General features: G+C 38.4%; 2 protein-coding genes across 16 annotated transcripts in view; one reads left to right on the top strand and one right to left on the bottom strand.

Moving 5' to 3' along the window:
* Nucleotides 1–23,185, top strand: part of FAM227B (family with sequence similarity 227 member B) — a 266,903-nt gene that overhangs the window by 167,130 nt on the left and 76,588 nt on the right. The gene's annotated exons all lie outside the window — the stretch shown is intronic.
* Nucleotides 6,042–23,185, bottom strand: part of FGF7 (fibroblast growth factor 7) — an 86,545-nt gene continuing 69,401 nt past the window's right edge. The window contains exons 3-4 of the mRNA XM_056572257.1: nucleotides 13,324–13,430; nucleotides 6,042–8,440 (exon numbers count right to left, since the gene is read on the bottom strand). Of these exons, the coding sequence (XP_056428232.1) occupies nucleotides 8,246–8,440; nucleotides 13,324–13,430 (302 nt within the window). The 3' untranslated portion in view covers nucleotides 6,042–8,245. The remainder of the gene's footprint in view (nucleotides 8,441–13,323; nucleotides 13,431–23,185) is intronic.

Genomic DNA, 23,185 nt, shown 5'->3' on the forward strand with positions numbered 1-23,185 from the left:
ATATTTTGCATATTTGTATTGTTCATTCTGAAACATCTATCATTAATCTTGCCGCAGGCTTTCATTTTTGTCTGCCATCCAGTGTATGCTGGCAGCAGTGTTGTGTACTAGACATGGCGTCTAGTCACTGGGGAGAAGAAACTGCAGCTTTGCCAGACTTTCCTGTTATGTTTTGTTATTTTGTAGAATTAGAAGCATATGAGACAGATGCAGCTTAATAAGTTCTTTTTTTCTTTTTTATATAAATAACATCAGTTTAAATAACTTAAAACAATAATGTTCAAATACAGCTATAATATAGTTTGATGCTATGAACCAGGAAATACATTTAATAACTTTTGAAAGTTACATGTTCTAAGAACAAAAAAGCAAAGTATAGTTTTATATTTCATATAAAACAAGTCATCTGAACTTCTGTTATATTTCTGAATGAGAGAGGATAAATTATCAACGCTTTATTATGTACATGACCAAAAGGTAGTGGTAGTTTTTTCCCAGGTATGGTTCATACATAGTATTTTGATGGTACAGTATGATTTGCACCTTCTTCTGTTGTTTGTTTTTGGTTAAAAATACTAAAATACTGTGTGTGAACCTGTAAGACTGTTTAAATAACATTATTTTTATAGTTGTCAAATATTTACATATGGTTTTGGAAAAGAAAATTATGTAAAGGTGGAATACTTAAACAGTCCTTGTCATTATCTCTGCAGGATATGTTTAAAGTTCCTAGCCAATATCGTAGCCAAAGACTTGTTGCTAGACTAATATGATCAGAGGATGTTTTTCAGGACGTTCCATACAATGGGGGAGATTTATCAAAGGATTTAGACTGTTTTTTCTTGTCTAAATTTGTCGCACAGAAAGTCACAGTCTAAATATGTGCGACTTTTCTGCGACTTTTGCTCTAGAGGATTTTTAGAACATGATGCATTCTAGTCTATTTTAGACTGAAATGCATTGAAAAAGCGACTTTTCAGCGACAAGTCGCATCGGCTGAAAGTATGCCGAAATGTCAGAACATGTTGGAGCAGGTTTAAATATAGACTAAAGCATAGATCATGAAGTCTGTGCACAGAATTTATCAAGAGCTGTGCGCCATTTAATAAATTAGGCACACAATAGACCGGCCAAACACTCTGTAGTTTGGTCTATATTGATACGGGACATAGCTTTCATAAATATCCCCCAATGTCTGTGGAACTTCTGGAAATTCATCTTCTAATTGTGTCAGTCTCAGAACAAGTCTTAGACTGTGAGATTGCCCGGGAGCTGTAAACATATCCTGCCACCAGAGATCGTGACAGGTACAAGTGTTTTTTGACACTCTGCCGAACCGCCAACCTTTGCGCTCATTTAAGGCAAGTACACGCTATATTAAAGGAAACGCAAGAACAGAGAACCCCCAGTGACACCCTTTACTGTCCATTGCCTATATGGCTCCATAGTGTCTATACTGATCCTATTGTTTAAGCGGAAACTCAACTACTGATAATATACACAACAAAAAAGTTGTGAGTTCACACCACACTGCTTGAATATAAATTATATAGGTTATTAACAAATATAATAAAAACAGCTCTCAAAATCTGGATATATAAGGACCCCAAATATAGGCCGAGCAGTAACAGAGAAGAATATACATATGCATTAGTAATATCCTGGGAGCATCTTTATGTTGTATTGCACAAAACTTCAATAGATAGTAAGGGATACCATGTTCCTGCACTATAACTAATAGCTGCTGCCCCTTGAGAAAGTGTTAACGAAACAGTGTAGGGGTATGGAGGAGCGTTCATAATGGGTAAGCATACAGGCACCTTATGATCTTTGTATGCACTTTTTACTTAATAGCAGCTTTGGCACTTTATGAGATACAGAGTTTGGGACAGGCCTGTGTTGATTCAAGTACAGTGATAATAGTTATAGTTCAGGAATGTGGTATCCCTACTATCTATTGAAGTTTTTGGCAATACAACATAAAGGTGCTCCCATGATATTACTAATGTTTAGGTAAATGCTCTTCTATTACTGCTCGGCCTATATTTGGTGTCCCCATACAATCAGATTTTGAGAACTGTTTTTATTATATTTGTTCATAATGTTTATATTTTATATTCATTCAAATGGTGTGGTGTTTTTTTTTTTTTTGTTGTGTATTCTATTTAAGGTGTGCATATTCTTTGATGCCCTTTTTTTTATTTTTATTCTTTTACTGTTATTTCATGTAGATAGTTCTTTCATGTAGATTGTTTAACCTTTTACACTTTCCACACGGAGAAAATGTTTTTTTAACTCTGTCAAATATTTTTGACCTATTTTAGTATTATATAGCATTGCAATATATACAGTATTTGTTTACAGCTCTTTGTAGAAATATTTTCATGAAGACAACCCATTTTAATATTCCATTTTAGGATATATGTCATACATGGGAGTCCCGCTTAGGGCTCCTGTCTATGGACCATAAGCAAAAACCTGTGGATCCAGTCTATTTATGTATTATATCATTGGTTATTCATTTAAATGGCTACCATGCAAACTACATTTCTGGCTAGCCAGATGCAGCTTCCCCCAGCCATATCAGCTTTAGGAATTGAAGAAGCCACATCCACAACAAACTGTTAATAGTCGGGACAACTTCTATTTGAAAATGGAGTTCTTTTCAAAGGATAAATCATTCTTGTAATATTTCATTCATGCATCAGGGTGTTTTAGGGTAGTTTACACAGTAAAATTGTGCAAGTTGCAGTATATAATAGAATCTATAGAAATAACATAAGGCAATTTTTTTCAAAAAATAATGGCTCCAATTTTAATTAAAAGTAATTGGTCACCCTAAACTTATGGGACATGATTTAATGTGATGATCACCATGCTTTCAGTCATTAGCTTGTCTGTGACTGAATTTAAAAGTTTAAGCTGCAGTCAGTTTTACAGAGAAATCTTTGCTCTAGTAGTGTAATTTGTACATAAAAAATGATCTTTGCAAAACTGTAGTGTGTGAGCTTAGCTTTAAACATAAGTTACAGTGGGGCAAAGAAGTATTTAGTCAGTTCTCCCACTTAAAAAGATGAGAGACCTGTAATTTTCATCATAGGTATACCTCAACTATGAGAAACATAATGAGAAAAAAAAATCCATATAATTACATTGCCTGATTTTTAACCCCTTAAGGATGGAGGGTTTTTCAGTTTTTGCATTTTTGTTTTTTCCTCATCACCTTCTAAAAATAACACTTTCAATTTTACACCTAAAAATCCATATGATAGCTTATTTTTTGCACCACCAATTCTACTTTGTAATGACATCAGTCATTTTACCCCAAAATCTGTGGCGAAACGGAAAAAAATAATAATTGTGCAACAAAATGGAAGAAGAAACTCAATTTTGTAATTTTGGGGGCTTCCGTTTTTACGCAGTACATTTTTTGGTAAAAATGACACATTATCTTTATACTGTAGGTCCATACAGTTAAAATGATACTCTACTTATCTAGGTATGATTTTTTTCAGAAGAAATACAAAATCAAAACTACATGCAGGAAAATTTATACGTTTAAAATTGTCCTATTCTGACCCCCATAACTTTTTTATTTCTCCATGTGCGGTATGAGGGCTCATTTTTTGCGCCATGATCTGAAGTTTTTATCTGTATCATTTTTGTTTTGATCGCTTTTTATAAATTTTTTATGGTTATAAAAAGTGACCAAAAATACGCTATTGGAATGTTTTGTGCGTACACCATTGGCTTAACGATTTTTTTTTATAGTTCAGACATTTAAGCACGCGGCGATACCACATATGTTTATTTTTATTTACACAGTTTTTTTTTTAATTGGGGAAAGAGGGGTGATTCAAGCTTTAACTATAACATGCAGTACATTGATTCAATACACTGATCACTGCCATTGCATTCAATGGCAGGGATCAGTGTTATCGGCGGTTGATTACTCAAGCCTGGATTTCAGGCTTGGAGCAATCAATCGCCATTCGGACCACAGGAGGCTGCCCGATTGAGCTGCCGGGAAGCTTTTAAGTTAATGCCGGACATTAGCCCGATCGGCGATGTCCGGCTTTAGCCACGGGTCCTGGTTGCTTATAGCAACCAGGACCCACCGGGTATGATGAGCGCCCACCTGCTGAGCGCGCGTCATACCTCAGGAGACGCTTATGGACGTTCATAAACGTCCATATGCGTTAAGGGGTTAAAGAATTTATTTGCAAATTTTTGTGGAAAATAAGCAAGGTTTCAGTCTCTCACAGACCTGTAACAGAGTCTCCTCTGTCCTCCATGCATTACCTGTATTAATGGCACCTGTTTGAACTTGTTATCAGTATAAAAGACACCTGTCCCAAACCTCAAACAGTCACACTCCAAACTCCACTATGGCCAAGACCAAAGAGCTGTTGAAGGACACCAGAAACAAAGTTGCAGACCTGCACCAGGCTGGGAAGACTGAATCTGTAATAGGCAAGCAGCTTGGTGTGAAGGAATCAACTGTGGGAGCAATTATTAGAAATTGGAAGACATGCAAGACCACTGATAATCTCCTTCGATCTGGGGCTCCACGCAAGATCTCACCATGTGGTGTCAAAATGATCACAAGAATGGTGAGCAAAATCCCAGAACCACACGGGGGGGGGGGGGGGGGGCTAGTAAATGACCTGCAGAGACCTGGGACCAAAGTAACAAATGCTACCATCAGTAACACACTATGCCACCAGGGACTCAAATCATGCAATGCCAGACGTGTCCCCATTCTTAAGAAAGTACATGTCTGGACCCGTCTGAAGTTTGCTAGAGAGCATTTGGATGATCCACAGAAGATTGGGAGGATTTCATATTGTCAGATGAAAACAAAGTAGAACTTTTTGGTAAAAACTCAACTTGTCGTGTTAGGAGGAGAAAGAATGCTGAGTTGCATCCAAAGAACACTATACCTACTGTGAAGCATGGGGGTAGAAACATCATGCTTTGGGGCTGTTTTTTTAAGTAAAGGGACCAGGACGACTGATTCGTGTACAGGAAAGAATGAATGGGGCTATGTATCGTGAGATTTTGAATGAAAACGCTCCTTCCATCAGCAAGGGCATTGAAGATGACACGTGACTGGGTGTTTCAGCATGACAATGATCCCAAACACACCACCTGGGCAACAAAGGAGTGGCTTCGTAAGAAGCATTTCAAGGTCCTGGAGTGGCCTAGCCAGTCTCCAGATCTCAACCCTATAGAAAACCTTTGGAGAGAGTTGAAAGTCTGTTTTGCCCAGCGACAGCCCCAAAACATCACTGCTCCAGAGGAGATCTGCATGGAGGAATGGGCTAAAATACCAGCAACAGTGTGTGAAAACCTTGTGAAGACTTACAGAAAATGTTTGACCTCTTTCATTGCCAATAAAGGGTGTATAACAAAGTATTGAGATGAACTTTTGTTATTGACCAAATACTTATTTTTCACCATCATTTTCAAATAAATTCTTAAAAAATCAGACAATTTGATTTTTTTGGACTTTTTTTTCTCATTATGTCTCTTATAGTTGAGGTATACCTATGATGAAAATTACAGGCCTCTCATCTTTTTAAATGGTAGAATTTGCAAAATTGGTGGCTGACTAAATACTATTTTGCCCCCACTGTATATGAAAAGGCAGGACAAATTGTTAATGTGCGTTTGTGATGTTACTTCACCTTTATGATGTTCATAGTAATAATCAGATAAAATGCAGATGGAGCTGTTGTTACAAGCCTTGCAAATTGTTATTTTAGACACTTAAATTGTAGCAAAAACACATTGATTTTTTTTTTTTAACCTGAACATATAAAAGGGAGCATGGATGTATTTGATGGAATTCTTTTTTTACTCTTCTTGTTTTTAGAAATAGCAGTTGGCACTGAATGGTTTATGGCTTCATCTGTAGTAAAAAAAAAAAAAAAAATCAACTCAAATAAAAAATATTCCTATAAAGCCTTTCGTAAAAAAAAAAAAAAAAAAAGCATGTTGCAAAACTGTGTTTGATGTTTTTACTGTACAGGCCAATTGGAGATAAAAGTTTTAAAAGCATAGGGCCGGTTGACCTGCTACTTAAATTTGTTTCACTTCTATACAATAAGATGCTGGCAGGAATTTATAGAAATTTTTATCTGGCTGCCACTGGCAAACTAGGGCTGTATCATATTACTTTTGGGAGATGAAAAATGTTAGCAGAATTTAAATTGTCCAAGTATTAAAAAGGGCAAATGCTCTGCTTGTCAGGATCTTGGAAAGCCAACTTTTAACTTATGATATATTTATCCAATATGCCACAGCTTGAAATTTACTGTACTCTATATACTTTCTTCTGATACAAATGCTTCAGTTATACTGGGGGAGATTGATCAAGTCTTTAAAGCAATTTTGTGGAAAAAGTAGCAAAACTTGGTGCATAGTCTATTTGCTCCAAAATAATGTAATTTATGTATTTATTTGTGATTTTTTTTTTTTTTTACTGATCTTGACAGTTTCGAAAAGTGGGTATGAAATGTGGGTGAGGCTTAGCGGGAGTAGGCAAGGTCTCCCATCACCTGACAGATTGACTTTATCCAATAAACAACATAGCTACATAGCTGGAATAGATTGTATGTTGTGGTGGATGAACAGCCACAGATGCTAAATTTGGCAGATCTTACTCCACCAGCCCTCAGTTTAAAGTGATTGTCCTGCAATTAAGAAAAAAAAAATCACAATTGCCAAGAGTAGTGTAAAAATATAAAAGAAGTCATAACTTTTCCTCTGATCCCCCTCAGCTGCTATTCAATTCTTCCCGTCCCTTCCACTTAAAGCTTCTTACTGGTTTCTGAGGGATCAGTGCATCACAAAAACCAGAAACAACCAAGGGCAATCAGGGACCTGGAGCATTGTGAACAGCTTATGTGGAAATCAGAGGATATGAGTTATGACTTTTTTTTATTTTTATCGACTCCAGACATATAAAAAAATTGTATATCCACACAATCCATTTAAGACCTATATAAAACTTAAAGGGGTACTCCGGCCCTAAGACTTGTCACGCCCCCTCCCATAGACTTGCATTGAGGGGGCGGGGTGTGACATCATGATACTCCGGCCCTGTGGTCGTGACGCTACACACTCTGAGGTTCCAGCGCTGCGTGCAGCCAACAGGTGGGTGCTGCATGAGACATTGCGGGGATCCTCAGCAGCGGGACCCCAGGGATCAGACATCTTATCCACTATCGTTCGGATAGGGGATAAGATGTCTTAGGGCTGGAGTACCCCTTTAATACTTTTTAATTCATAGGCTTAAGTTTTCAAAAACGGTAGAGTACTAAAAGCCCATTTTTGCTTGTAGATGTAATGTCTATATACTTTATTAGATGTGAGAGATCCACTTTAAATATTTGTTGAACTTTTGCTAAACAAACAAATTGCAGCTAATATAAACAGTTTAAGAAGGAAAAATTTTTATAACTGAAATACTTTTATTAGGTCAGTATTGCAAGAAATTGATGTTTTCATATGTAGACCAAACTGCATATAGACAAGTGAGTAATGTATTTGTAGTACTGTTGGTATAAAATATGAGCAGCATCTGGCATTCATAATAGTGAGGCATTACATACGATGGTGGGAGATCCTCACTGGAGGAATATATATTTTTTTGAATGCCATAGTCACAAAAGTAAAACTATAATTAGTTTTATATTATACTGTGCATATAGTTATTTCACAATGAATTGCGTAGGTACTGCTCAGTGTCTACATGCAGAATTGACTTGAAAATCTGACATCATTCCAGCAGCCTCATGGTCCAACATATTTTACATAACACTATTATCTGCTTTAAAAATAAAAAAATAAAACATGTTTTTAGCAGCCATATTTGACAAGCAGATTTTCACTTTAAATATAAATCATCAGATGATCAAGTCAATCCTCCTTCTTTGGTGGTTGGATAATTTAACAAAAATAATACCCCTCGATTATTAGTAACATATGTTTTTACATCTCTAGAATTTTTACACCTTGTGTTTAGCTATATCTTGTTTTGGGTAAATTATTAAAAAAAAAATTCTCCTTTTCATTTTTGGTGGAAGTCTTTTATCTCTACATACATATGCAAGTCCAGCTTGATAGGATTTTCAGTAGTAGATCCAGCTTATTCCTTTGTCCTTTGTATGTTTTTATTATTATAATTATTAATATTATTAAGGTAAAAAAATATTCTGCTGGAACTGATAATTAATGGTTAGGATGTTTGAATTGGAAGGAAGTGAGAGCTTCTGTTTTCTTTCTTGGATTTCTTCCCTTTTATTGGAGCCCCTTTATTACTCAATGCAACAAACATCTCTTTTCCATTATGGGTCCACTTTGCTGATGCATACGTGTTGTATTTGTTCTCCTGGATTAGCTCTCTAAAGTTGCAATCTTCATTGCAAAATTTCTGCAAAGTAAAGAGTCAAAAATATTATTTTTTATGCAACTAACTATAATGACTGTTACTTTAATTATCTTTTATTAAAATACATTCGGATTTACTGTTGGGAAGACAATGGCCCTCATTTACTAAGAGTGGAGTGTCGGTTTGTGTTTTATTTTTGCTGTTCCGACCTTTTTTTTTCATGGTATTTACTAATTTACTCTGCTTTTGGAAACTTTATACATGCTTTAAAGTGTAGGGTTTTCTTCCCAGAAAATTTACACCATTATCAGAGTGGTTTTCAGAAAAGACGAGTGATTTTGGATGAAATGTAGGAAACACGCCCCTTTTCCCGAAAACCACACCCATTTTGTAGGGTTTTCTTTTCACTCTAAGGGATTCTGATTCTGTCTGTTTTTTTCTGTTGCACATTCTGTCGCATGGTTCGTGCGGCAGAATTTAGGCACAAAACCCGACAAAAAAGGTAGGAATCCTGTTAGTAAATGAGGACCATTGAATGTATAATGTCTAATGAATGGCTGCAAAAAATACACACTAGAAAGGAGATTTATCAAACCGTGTGCATAGGAATAGTTGAGCAATTGCCATTGCAACCAATCACAGTTTTAATTTTTTAGAAATTATTTTTCAAAAATGAAAAAAATGATCTTATCGGTTGCAACAGTCAACTGCTCCACTCTTCCCTTGCACAAAGTTTGATAAATCCCCCCTTAGATATCTGCATATGTAACTCTTCTGTATAGTAGCTTACAAGGAAGTCTGTCTTTAAAAACACTCCCCCCTATTATCCCAAAGCTGTGCTCATCTAGCGCAAGCAATTGTTACAGTGGATATTAGAAACTTAAGGCGATTTTACACCTGGCTATTATTAGCTGATCTGGTTATTTGTTATTGCTCCATTTAAAAGGCAAATCATGCAGGCACTGTTCTTTAGTAGATTTTGTCATCTTTTAGGATGTCTCCCCATGTAAATAGAGTTTGTGCTGCTGACAATGACTGAACTGAACAGCTGCATCAACAATCCAGTAATAATTTGTGTGACTGTTCAACCTAATGATTGGCTTGTCAAAAAGGTTCTTTCAAAAAGTTACAATTACTTGTTGGTAGACGATCACTGCTATCTGCTGTGTAAAAGAGACCTTGGTGGACATTAACCCCTTAACAACACAGGACGTAAATGTATGTACTGGTGCCCTGGTACTTGCTGCCCCATGACGTATATTTACGTCCTGTACATGACCGCGAGCACCATAATTGTAAAATTTAAAAATAAGTAAAAAATTACAGTTTTTTTTTCACATAATATATAAAAAAAAGATTTTTAAATGTATTTAAAGTTTCATATATGCAAATGTGGTATCAATAAAAAGTAGAGATCAAGGCACAAAAAAATGAGCCCTCATACCGCCGCTTATACAGAAAAATGAAAAAGTTATAGGTCGTCAAAATAGAGGGATTTTATAGGGGTTCTCCGACCCTAATAAATCTTATGCCCTATCCAAAGGATAGGGGTAAGATGTAGGATCGCGGGGGGCCCGCCGCTGAGAACCCCTGCAATCTGTCATTGCGCACCCACCTTTGTGAGCTCTCCGCAGCGCTGATGGCTCCGAGTGTATAGCATGACGACCACGGGGCTGGAGTATCGTGATGTCACGACTCCACCCTCCGTGTGGCATCACGCTCCGCCCCCTCAATGCAAGTCTATCGGGGGCAGAGTCGTGACGTCACAATACTCCGGCCCCCGTGGTCATCATGCTACACACTCGGAGCCTCCAGCGCTGCGGAGAGCTCTCAAAGGTGGGGGCACAATGACAGATTGCGGGGGTCCCTGCGATCATACATCTTATCCCCTATCCAAAGCATGTAGTAGGGCCAGAGTACCCCTTTAAACGCACTAATTTGGTTAAAAAGTTTGAGATTTTTTTAAGTGGCACAATATTAGAAAAGTATGTAATCATGGGTATCACTGTAATCGTATTGACACACAGAATAAAGAAATCATGTAATTTTGTACCAAAAATTGTACAGCATGAAAACGAAACCTACAAAATTTGCTGAATTGCAGTTTTCTTTTCAATTACCCCACACAAATAGTATTTTTTTTTATTTTGCCAAATATTTTATGGTAAAATGAATGATGTCATTACAAAGGACAACTGGTCGTGCAAAAAACAAGCCCTCATACTCGTCTGTGGATGGAAATATAAAAGAGTTATGATTTTTAGAAAGTGCAGAGGAAAAAACGAAAATGCAAAAAATAAAATTGGCTGCATCCTTAAGGCCAAAATGGGCTTGGTCGTTAAGGGGTCAAGTATGAGGTTATTTACAGCGGTACTTTAACAAACTGAGATACCTTACATTTGATGTTGTGGTGCTACTGGGCAGACAGTTTCGACAAGAGAAATGATATAGTGAACAGGCTTTTTCGCTGCTTCGTTCCCTGGTGTTACGATAGTTTATTTTTTTTTTCATGTTTATGTGAATTTAGTAATATTTTCAAATTTGGCATAACCTCTGACCATCGGTGTTAAGACCCAGCAGCCACCATATTCTGGATGGTGAGGACACTGTGGAAAAATATTAGGAAGCCTTTTTTTTTTACAGTATTCAGTATATAACCCTTTGAAAATTGTATATGGATTGCCTGAAATGGCCACAGTTGTTTCAAACAACTTCCATTAAATCACTTAATTTACCAAAAATTTATTCTTACTCCAGAAAAAAAGCCCTAACATTTTGGCCACTGGGGAGGGGGAGATTTATCAAAACCTGTGCAGAGGAAAAGTAGAGCAGTTGCCCATAGCAACCAATCAGATTGCTTTTTTCATTTTTCAAAGGCCTCTTTAAAAATTAGAGAAGCAATCTGATTGGTTGCTATGGGCAACAGCTCCACTTTTCCTCTGCACAGGTTTTGATAAATCTCGCCCTTGGTGTCTTACTTTTCTGAAATCTACTGTTCACTGCTTGATGATAAGCTTAGTCTGTCATTAGTAACAGGGAGCCTGTAGTGTGTGAATGTAGGCTTCTTTCTTTAGAGGATCCACACTGGCCCTAAAAAGTACAGGGTGGGCCATTTATATGGATACACCTTAATAAAATGGGAATGGTTGGTGATATTAACTTCCTGTTTGTGGCACATTGGTATATGTGAGGGGGGGAACTTTTCAAGATGGATGGTGACCATGGTGGCCATTTTGAAGTTGGCCATTTTGAATCCAAATTTAGTTTTTTCAATAGGAAGAGGGTCATGTGACACATCATACTTATTGGGAATTTCACAAGAAAAACAATGATGTGCTTGGTTTTAACGTAACTTTATTCTTTCATGAGTTATTTACAAGTTTCTGACCACTTATAAAATGTGTTCAATGTGCTGCCCATTGTGTTGGATTGTCAATGCAACCCTCTTCTCCCACTCTTAACACACTGATAGCAACACCACAGGAGAAATGCTAGCACAGGCTTCCAGTATCCGTAGTTTCAGGTGCTTCACATCTCGTATCTTCACAGCATAGACAATTGCCTTCAGATGACCCCAAAGATAAAAGTCTAAGGGGGTCAGATCGGGAGACCTTGGGGGCCATTCAACAGGCCCAAGACGACCAATCCACTTTCCAGGAAACCGTTCATCTAGGAATGCTCGGACCTTACACCCATAATGTTGTGGTTCACCATCCTGCTGGAAAAACTCAGGGAACGTGCCAGCTTCAGTGCATAAAGAGGGAAACACATCATCATGTAGCAATTTCGCATATCCAGTGGCCTTGAGGTTTCCATTGATGAAGAATGGCCCCACTATCTTTGTACCCGATATACCACACCATACCATCCATTTTTGTGTTCCAACAGTCTTGGAGGGATCTCTCCAATGGGGGCTAATGTCAGACAAATAGCGGTGGTTTTGTTTGTTAACTTCACCATTCACATCAAAGTTTGCCTCATCACTGAACAAAATCTTCTGTGTAAACTGAGGGTCCTGTTCCAATTTTTGTTTTGCCCATTCTGCAGCACTTGAAACTACGAATACTGGTAGCCTGTGCTAGCATTTCTCCTGCAGTGTTGCTATCAGTGTGTGAAGAGTGGGAAAAGAGGGTTGCATTCACAGTCCAACACAATGGGTGGTCAGAAACTTGTAAATAACTCATGAAAGAATAAAGTTATGTTAAAACCAAGCACATCATTTTTTTTCTTGTGAAATTCCCAATAGGTTTGATGTGTCACATGACCCTCTTCCTATTGAAAAAACAAAAGTTGGATTCAAAATGGCCGACTTCAAAATGGCTGCCATGGTCACCCCCCATCTTGAAAAGTTTCCCCCCTCACAAATACTAATGTGCCACAAACAGGAAGTTAATATCACTAACCATTCCCATTGTATCCAAATAAATGGCCCACCCTGTATATCAAGACTTCCCTTTAATCACTCATACAGATCTGGGCAGCTGTCCTCTATGTTCTTACTACAGTATGTACACAGTGCGGCGTCCTGAATGCTATCCCATTTCTCCCCATATTTTAGCTTGATAGCATCATCATCAGCACTTCTACCTTGACATTGCCTCTATAGTAGAGTACTGAAAATCTAAGAGAACTGTAGGGGAGTGCCTGTATGTGTATTAATGGTAAACAATCCAGTGCCCTGGTCCCACCCCCTGAAAGTGAGATATAGCTATGTATTATGGAAGTTGACTCTCAGGGGCCCAGTAACAGCAGTTAGAGCACTAAAAATAAATTTTCACCATTCTAAAGGGATCCTCTGAAAAAGCCAAGCATGTTTTCAAAAATCTTTTGAAATGATAGGTACAATGTAATGATACATATATTTTTATTAACATTTGCTACAGTTAAGGCTCTTAATGGTGTAGTACAAAATATTTATGTATTACCTTTCCATAGAGTTTTCCAGATTTATTCATAGCTAGAAAATATTCACTTTGCACTCCTTTGATTGCCACTATCCCACCAACAGTCACTGTTCTGATCTCCAGAATACCTGTGCAATACGAACAGAAGTACAAGTTTAAATTACATTAACAAAATAGAGTGCTATTTCCGTATTTTATAAACATATTCCAAGCTTTATGTCACCCAGAGCTAGTGATGCAAATGACTCCTTTGAATTTTCCAAAACATAGTAATTGAAACACTGTATAGTAAAAACATAAAATGTATAGTAAAAACAAGAACCATTCGGCCCATCTAGTCTGCCCCAAAGTACACTGATAAAGGTGTGACATTGCTGTTTTTTATTAAGCATAGATAAAATAGTAGTGCTTACGTCAACATCACATTATTGCCTGCGATACCGATGTGTCCATATTGACATACTTATGAGGCTTACAAAATAACAGACTATGGGCGAGATTTATCAAAACGTGATGAGAGGCAAAGTTGCCCATAGCAACCAATCAGATTGCTTCTGGCTTTCTTAGCAAGGCCTCTGAAAAATTAAAGAGGCATGCTGATGGTTTCTATGGACAACTTTGCCTCTCCACAGGTTTTGATACATTTCCCCCCATGTCCAAGTCCTGTGCAAGTCTTACAAGCATCTTAACACTCCAATATTTTTATTGCTCTCTTTCTAAAGTGAAACTCAGCAAGCATGACTTGAATTTACACAGTTTTTTACAGAATCAATCTATGATATAGTTACACATACCAGATTTTTTTTTTTTTTATCTAACTTCGTCACTAAGGCCCAACCAGGCATGATCATAAAGTGGCTAAAATGGCAAGATTATATGTATAGTGTGGGAAGAGTGTATTCGCAGTCTGTGTTGTGTATGGTTTGGATGCGGTGTCTGGTATCTAAGTTGTACATGCAGTAAGCCTGTAGTAAATGCTCTGTTTATAGTGTCTAACATTGGGCACTATCTATTCAACTTGATTTGCATCAATGATCCATATCAAATTAAGTAGATAACAAGTACCATTGTTTACCACTTCCCACTTTTCTTCACTGAGATAAGGAGTTCCTGGCAGGGAGCGGTAAGGTTATAGTGTGATTTAGATTTTTGGTCTAGTCTGGTGTGTGAATTAATTTTAGGGTCTAGTGTAGAGTCTTAAGTTATATACGGGTTTGAATAATTTCAGGATTCAGCTTAGCATCTGAATTTCTGTAGCCTCAGTTTATTTAAAGGCCTGGGGTCAGAGTTAAAGGGGTTATCCAGTAATATAAAAAATAATAATAATAATAATAATTACTTCAAAAAACAGCTCCTCTCTTGTGTGTGGTATTGCAGCTCAATTTCATTGAAGTGAATGGAGCCAATACACCACACAACCTAAGGACAGGAATGGCGCTGTTTTTTGAAGAAATCAGCTATAATCTTAGATATCCCCTTTAATTTTGGGTCTGTTCCAGGTGCTGAATAAACATTTTGCATCTTGTCTGGGTTCTGAATTAAATGTAGTATTCTGACTACAGTCTAAATTATTTTAGTTCTTTGGTCTAGGATCTAAAATTATTTAGGGTTTGGATCTGGATTTATATTGTGAGTAGTTACAGTTTAAAGAGGTATGCTGGTGGAAAACTTTTTTTTAAACCAACTGGTGCAAGAAAGTTAAACAGATTTGTAAATTTCTTCTATTTAAAAATCTTTATCCTTCCAGTACTTATCAGCTGCTGTCTACTACAGAGAAGTTGTATTTGTTTATGGAGTTCTTTTCTGTCTGATCACAGTACTCTCTGCTGACACCTCTGTCCACATCAGAAACTGTCCAGAGCAGCATAGGTTTGCTATGGGGATTTGTTCCTGCTCTGGACAGTTTCTGACATGGACAGAGGTGTCGGCAGAGAGCATTGTGGTCAAACAGAAAAGAAATTCAAAAAGAAAAAAACTTCCTCTGCAGCATGCAGCAGCTGACAAATACTGGATTTTTAAATAGAAGTAATTTACAAATCTCTTTAACTTTCTGGCACCAGTTCACTTGAAAGGGTACCTTTCATTAAAAAAAAACTTCATAAAAAAAATTAATTTTATAGATTAATGTATGCAGAATAACTTTCCAATAGCACGGTATTAAAAAATAATGCTTCTTTCTATTTAATTTTCAACTTTGAAAAAATTACCACTTGGTGTCTTCCTACCAGCCCTGGTCGCAAGCCTTTTTTTATAGATTTTAGACTCATGCTGGAGTCCTAAATCTCAGACTGCAGCCGGGACTCAGACAAGCTCAGCACTGCTCCCTGGCAGGCTGTGCAATGCCTTCCAGATCTTTGCTTGTGCACATCACACAAGGTATGATGTTTTAAAATGATCACAAATGCATGCATTGTCAGGCTTGTTGGTCATTCTGTTCCAAATTCACGTCACCATTGTCATTCTACTGCACACACATTCCTAAATTTTTTATACAATTTCATAATGGTCTTGTGTTGCTTGAAATTTAAGAGTGCCTTCACCATTTTATTTGACTCTCCTGACTGTAACATGACGGCTTTAACAATCATGCAACTACTTACATCTTATATTATTACAAATTGCTGCCATAATTCAATTTGGATTTTAGAAAAGGGCTTAGATAGCCCTACTTCATAGTGTGAGACAGTAACAGGAATGGTGGTCAGGGATTAATATATTTCCCCAAGATAAATGTCATATGTAACTTCTCAGGGTTCAGGAAGCACATATTTCATCCTGGGTTCCTGGTAGTAAGCCACCTGTATAGAAAGGGACGATTATATAGTTAGCACTTGGATGAAAAAAAAATTTCTATTGGATTTAGTATTTCGAGTGTGAGGGCTTTGTGGTTGCTGAAAAATAAAAACAGGAGATAGAAATCACCAACGATATATAATGCTGAAAACTAAAAACAGGAGAAGTAAATCTCTTACTATATATAGTTGTCATGTTGGTACAAACCTTTTGTTTTGGTATAGATATTTTATGTCTTCAGTCTTTGAAGGCACTCTATATTATACAACTCTAATGCCTATGTTTATTCTTACACTGACAGTCATTAACCCATTAAGGACTCAGCCCATTTTGGCCTTAAGGACTCAGACAATTAAATTTTTACTTTTTCATTTTTTCCTCCTCGCCTTCTAAAAATCATAACTCTTTTATATTTTCATCCACAGACTAGTATGAGGGCTTATTTTTTGCGCGACCAGTTGTCCTTTGTAATGACATCACTCATTATATCATAAAATGTATGGCGCAACCAAAAAACACTATTTTTGTGGGGAAATTAAAACGAAAAACGCAATTTTGCTAATTTTGGAAGGTTTCGTTTTCACGCCGTACAATTTATGGTAAAAATTACATGTGTTCTTTATTCTGCGGGTCAATACAATTAAAATGATACCCATTATTATATACTTTTATATTATTGTTGCGCTTAAAAAAAATCACAAACTTTTTAACCAAATTAGTACGTTCATAATCCCTTTATTTTGATGACCTCTAACTTTTTTATTTTTCCGTATAAGCGGCGGTATGGGGGCTCATTTTTTGCGCCATGATCTTTACTTTTTTTTGATACCACATTTGCATGTAAAAAATTTTAATACATTTTTTATAATTTTTTTAAAATAAAATGTATTAAAAAAGTAGGAATTTTGGACTTTTTTATTTTTTTCCGTTCACGCCGTTCACCGTACGGGATCATTAACATTTTATTTTAATATTTCGGACATTTACGCACGCGGCGATACCAAATATGTCTATAAAAAATGTTTTTTACGCTTTTTGGGGGTAAAATAGGAAAAAACGGACGTTTTACTTTTTTATTGGGGGAGGGGATTTTTCACTTTTTTTTTTTTACACTTGAATAGTCCCCATAGGGGACTATTCATAGCAATACCATGATTGCTAATACTGATCTGTTCTATGTATAGGACATAGAACAGATCAGTGTTATCGGTCATCTTCTGCTCTGGTCTGCTCGATCACAGACCAGAGCAGGAGACGCCGGGAGCCGGACGGAGGAAGGAGAGGGGACCTCCGTGCGGCGTTATGAATGATCGGATCCCCGCAGCAGTGCTGCGGGCGATCCGATCATTCATTCAAATCGCGCACTGCCGCAGATACCGGGATCTCTATTGATCCCGGCACCTGAGGGGTTAATGGCGGACGCCCGCGAGATCGCGGGCATCGGCCATTGCCGGCGGGTCCCTGGCTGCGATCAGCAGCCGGGGATCAGCCGCGCATGACACGGGCATCGCTCCGATGCCCGCGGTTATGCACAGGACGTAAATGTACGTCCTGGTGCGTTAAGTACCACCTCACCAGGACGTACATTTACGTCCTGCATCCTTAAGGGGTTAATTACTAAAGTGTCATACCAGAAAAATGGCATAAATACATTAATAAAGCTACGCCTTAGCATTCTCCAACATACATTTTTGTGATTGTGAGCTTTTTGATAACATTACATAGGAATGTCTATCGACCTGTTTCATAGAGGCCTCCATGTTTGCTATGCATTCCACCAAGTAGCTGTAGATAGGGATGAGCGAATCGAATATGACGAATCTGAATTCGTTATGAATTTCAGGAAAAATTTGCTTCGCAACGAATGCAAATATCGCCGCAATTTGATTGCACAAATCGCTTCAGTAAGCTCCATTTAGTGTGGTCCAGGCTTCAGGGCATCTAAGATGGCGACTCCACATTTCAGGACATGGGGCAAGGAATGCTGAGAAGGCAGGAACAAGGGTAGGCGGGATGACCCTGAATCACATGCAGCATGCTGCCCATCAGAAGCCAGCCACCCCTGTAATGCCACAGCCCTATATAATCGGCAGACATCTTGTGGCCACTCACATCAGTGTTCTATTGAGAGAGGGACAGAGAACAGTGTGTGTTGCATAGAAAAGCATTTTTATTGCTGCGATTCACCTCAAGCCAAAATCCAGCCTAGAAGCACTGATAGGGAAGGGAAAGGGATTTAGAGAGAGAGAGAGAGAGAGTGCAATTTTGGGTGTAGTACACAGCGACTGTGTGCTGCAGCACTGATGTGTACAACAACTGAAAAGCTAATAGTAGCCAGGCAGTTAGGGTGAGCAGAGCACTAAAAGTCACAATCACTTCTATTAGTCCCTAATACTGGTTGAGTAGCGGAGCTTATTGTCTTCTATTAAGTGTAACCTATGCGTACATAGGTGGTGTACCATTTTGTTCCTGTTAAAGTCTTAAGGGCCTTGTTACTGTGAAAGGCCAGCCAAAAGTACACACCTGCTACTGTTCTAGACAAATACTGTTTTAAGTGTACTGGAGTGCATTGTACTCCCCTTTTAAGTTCATACCACGTACGTACATCTAAGTGGTGTACCATTTTGTTCCTGTTATAGTCCTAAGGCCCTAGTTACTGTGAAAGGCCAGCCAAAAGTACACACCTGCTGGTGTTGTATACAAATACTGTTTTAAGCATACTGGAGCGCATTGTACTCCCCTCATAAGTGCATACCACATATGTACATCTAAGTGGTGTACCATTTCGTCTTAAAAAGGGCGGCCCCACACAGGAACCTCTCCCTATTCCCACCTAAAAAACCTGGGAAATGGCAGTGTTTGTAGTTGGAAATAGGAAGAGGTTCCTTTGTGGGGCCGCCCTTTTTAGGGCGAGAAACACTTGCCAAGAAGGGAATTAAAATGTGAGGGTAGGGCCATACAGGGGAAGTTTTTACCCCCACCGGTTACAATGAACCATACGTTGGTCCCTTCCACCTTTTATAGGTCTTTGCATCACATCAATACTTGGTGGTGTAGGTGGCACATGGTGTTTTTTGCACACATTTCCTTTTGTTTGATTTAAAAAAAAAATGTGGGTACATATATTTTATCCTAAGAATATTATTAAAAGTTAAGTTTTACGTAATGTATATTCTCAATACTTACTTATGCACACTAACACTTTTACAAAAGAGACCGTTTTCTTCTGCCTACCTGCCTCAGATACTATTTTGATCCTGCCATCTGCCTGATGTCACACATCTGATGCCAAGTTCTCCTTTTTTTCACCCATTTTCGTCCCCGGGTACTGGTATTGCCACCCACTTCCCCACTCTGTCACCAGGTCACTTTCAAGACTCCTGATGCTGCTGCTGCCACCTCCAGGCTGTCTCATACTGCCACCATATGTTCTCCTCATGCTGATGCCAGCTCCAGGCTGTCTCATACTGCCACCATATTTTCTCTTCATGCTGCTGCCACCTCCAGGCTGTCTCATTCTGCCACCATATGTTCTCCTCATGCTACTGCCACCTCCAGATTGTGTCATTCAGCCACTATATGGTCTCCTCATGCTGCCGCCAACTCCAAGCTGTGTCATTCAGCCACTATATGGTCTCCTCATACTGATGCCATTGTGCCGCTCTGCCATAGTGATTCTAATAGTGATGCCTTTAATCTGCATGTCATACTGAATAACAGTATTATATCACTAACCCAGCACACGTCCTATGTGTTTTACAGCAAGGTAAAGTTTTCTACATCCCTATTAAGGCTCTCTGTAGGCTAGAAGTAGCCGTTTTTAATAGAGATTTGCCGCAAATAAATTTGGACTGAACCTGATTTTTTAGGAAAATCGGTAAAACAGCTGAATCAAATCAAAAATTCACTAATCTCTAGCTGTAGACATCCCTGATACGGAAATGCATTGGCAATATTTTGAATAGCAGAGACTGTGAGAAAATGATCAACAAAATACTACCAATACCTTGAAGGAACATCAGAAATCTAAGGATGTGTACAATTACATGATACAAAACAGACCTCTGTATAGTGTGTTTTAGTAAGATAATGCATCTGCTTGACCTTTCTGTGCATTAAAAGCAGACAGGATTTGCAATGATTTATGCATGTAAAGATAAACAATTTTTCCCTTACTGTGCAACTGACTTTACATATGCTATTAATCATTTTTGCTGGAAATAATACATTCTCCAGTCTTGTGTGTTCATGTCAAACCTCACTAAACAATTAAAAATATATGTTGCACACATGAATAAAGTCAAAAGTAAAAATCTTTGATTTAATTAGGTCTACGAATGCTTGAATAAAACGGCACAATACAATTTTCAAATGTATAATCTTTACCTGGCAGCTGCCAAAAAGGAACGCAAACTAGATGAATTATTCTTCATGACCTTGAGTATTATTGCAGAATTTTTTTGTAATTTCTTTACCTGCGCAGCCTTCACATCAAAAGTATATAACAACTGATTCATCATGAAAACATGTGTGTTATATTGAAGGAATTGTCTGCTTCAAAAAGAGCCATGTTATGCTTTGAGTTCTTACACAATGTAATATTAAAATCCAGAATATTTATCATGATAACATATGTGGCTGTAATTTTTTTTTTTTAAATGCCCGCTCTAAATACCTTTTCGGAAGGGCCATTTTGGTAGATCCTGGCAGCTCTTATCTTGTTTTGCAGCCTCGTGTTGGTCTCCTGTGAAACTTAGCTTAAAGGGGTACTCCGGTGCTTAGACATCTTATCCCCTATCCAAAGGATAGGGGATAAGATGTCTGATCGCGGGAGTCCCGCCGCTGGGGACCCCCGGGATCATGCACGCGGCACCCCGTTTGTAATCAGTCCCCAGAGCGTGTTCGCTCCGGGACTGATTACCGGCGACTACAGGGCGGGCGGCGTGTGATGTCACGCCCCCGTGTGATGTCACGCTCTGCCCCTCAATGCAAGCCTACAGGAGGGGGCGGGGCAGCAGCAGCCGGGAGGCGGGGCCGGCGTGTGAGGCCAGGTAGCCAATGCACGCATCCACTGTGCTCTCAGCGCTCACTCCCGCCTGTCTGATTGACAGGCAGGGAGCGAGCGCAGGCTGATTGGCTGACTGAATTTGGACGGATTGCCCGGCCGGCATCGGTCCTAATTCAGTCATGACGTCACGGCAGGCTGCAGCCGGCCACTAGGAGAGAGAACCCTAGTGGTCGATTTTCAAATATAAAATAAACTATTTTAATTAAAAAAAACAATGATGAAAGTATATTAGAGATATGTTGTAGTACATAAGTACTACAACATAACAAAAAAAATGTTGATGACAGTGCCCATTTAAGGTCAAAATAGGCTTAATTGAGATTTCGCTGTTATGCTACTTAAGCTATCTTAGGCAGTAGGGCCCGCAGTTTTTATTCAACTATTTAACCCTCCTGAAGGGATTTTCCAAGTTTACAGAACTCTGACCACAGCAGCCCATTGCAGCAAAAAAAACATTACTCAACTGTAACATCTTGATATAAAAAAAAACTAAACAAAACTGAAATGTTGTAACAGTAGTATACACATATATATATATATATATATATATTTATGTGAGTTTATATATCTGAAATATCATGAAGTCCCCTTTTTTGTTATATACTCTGATTTCTTAGTTTGTTCTTGACCTTTTAAAACCAGATCTCCAGTGAGCCTGCTATTTTTGTATTACACTGTTCTGTTATTACAAACTCTTGTTGCTTTAAAGGGGTACTCCCCGCCACAGGATAGGGGATAAGTGTCTGATTGCGGTGGGTCTGGCCGCAGGGACCTCCCACGATCTCCTGCCCGGCACCCCGATAATCCGCATGCACGGAGCATTATTTATCTCTCCATTTATCTCTGTGCTGTTTCTCTGTCTCGCCTATGGACATTAATAGAGGGGGCATGATGACCACAGCCTCCTGAAGCCTAGCCTAGCCGGCGTTCTGAACATAAATGTTCAGAATGGCGGGGTGCCAGGCCGGGGATCGTGGGGGTTCCAGCGGTCGACCCCCCGTGATCAGAAATCTTATCCCCTATCCTTTGGATAGGGGATAAGATGTCTAGGAATGGAGTACCTCTTTAAACATACCCTTTAAAATAGGTAAATTGTTTTGACTAGTTCTCTGGCCAAAATTGCATAGTTAGTGAAGATGAATAAAGAATAGGTAGAGTTACAGCTAAGCAACAATTCAGATAACCATATGTATGGTTATACAGATTTGCATCTCTAAATACATAGCAGACTTAGCCTCATTTATCAAAACTGTCTGTTAGTACAACTGGCAATGTGGCCCATAGAAACCAATCAGAGCTTACCATTCAATTCGTAGCTTCCTCTAGAAAACTTAAAGCTGCTCTAGGATTGGTTGCTGTGAGAAACTGTTTTGGTAAGTCTGCTCTATTGTATCTTGAAACGGATTAGCTAGACGTTGCAGAAAATTAGATCACCTTGAGTCCTACTCTTGGTAGTATATTAGAAAACTAAGGCTACGGTAATGAGTGGGATCTTGTTCTGAACTCAGGGCCAATTTTCCTGTGTTTATTGAACCTAGAGTCTACGGTGGGGATGAAAAGTTTGGGGACCCTAGGTAAAAATTGGTATTATGTGCAGAAAGAAACCAAGGAAAGATGGAAAAATCTCCAAAAGGCATCAAATTTAAGATTAGATATTCTTATGTCAACAAAAGTTAGATTTTATTTGCATCATTTACACTTTCAAAATAACGGAAAACAAAAAAATAGCGTCTGCAATAGTTTGGGCACCCTGCAGAGTTAATATCTTGTATTGCCCCCTTTGGCAAATATCACAGCTTGTAAACGCTTTTTGTAGCCAGCAAATTCTTTCAATTCTTGTTTGAGGTATCTTTGCCCATTCTTCCTTACAAAAGTCTTCCAGTTCTTTGAGATTTCTGGGCTGTCTGTCACACACTGCTGTCACACACTGCTCTTTTAATGTCTATCCATAGATTTTCAATTATGTTGAGGTCATTGTGATTGTGAAGGCCATGGCAAAACATTCAGTTTACGCCTCTTGAT

Source organism: Hyla sarda, chromosome 4, assembly GCF_029499605.1.
Source record: "Hyla sarda isolate aHylSar1 chromosome 4, aHylSar1.hap1, whole genome shotgun sequence".
NCBI lineage: Eukaryota > Metazoa > Chordata > Amphibia > Anura > Hylidae > Hyla > Hyla sarda.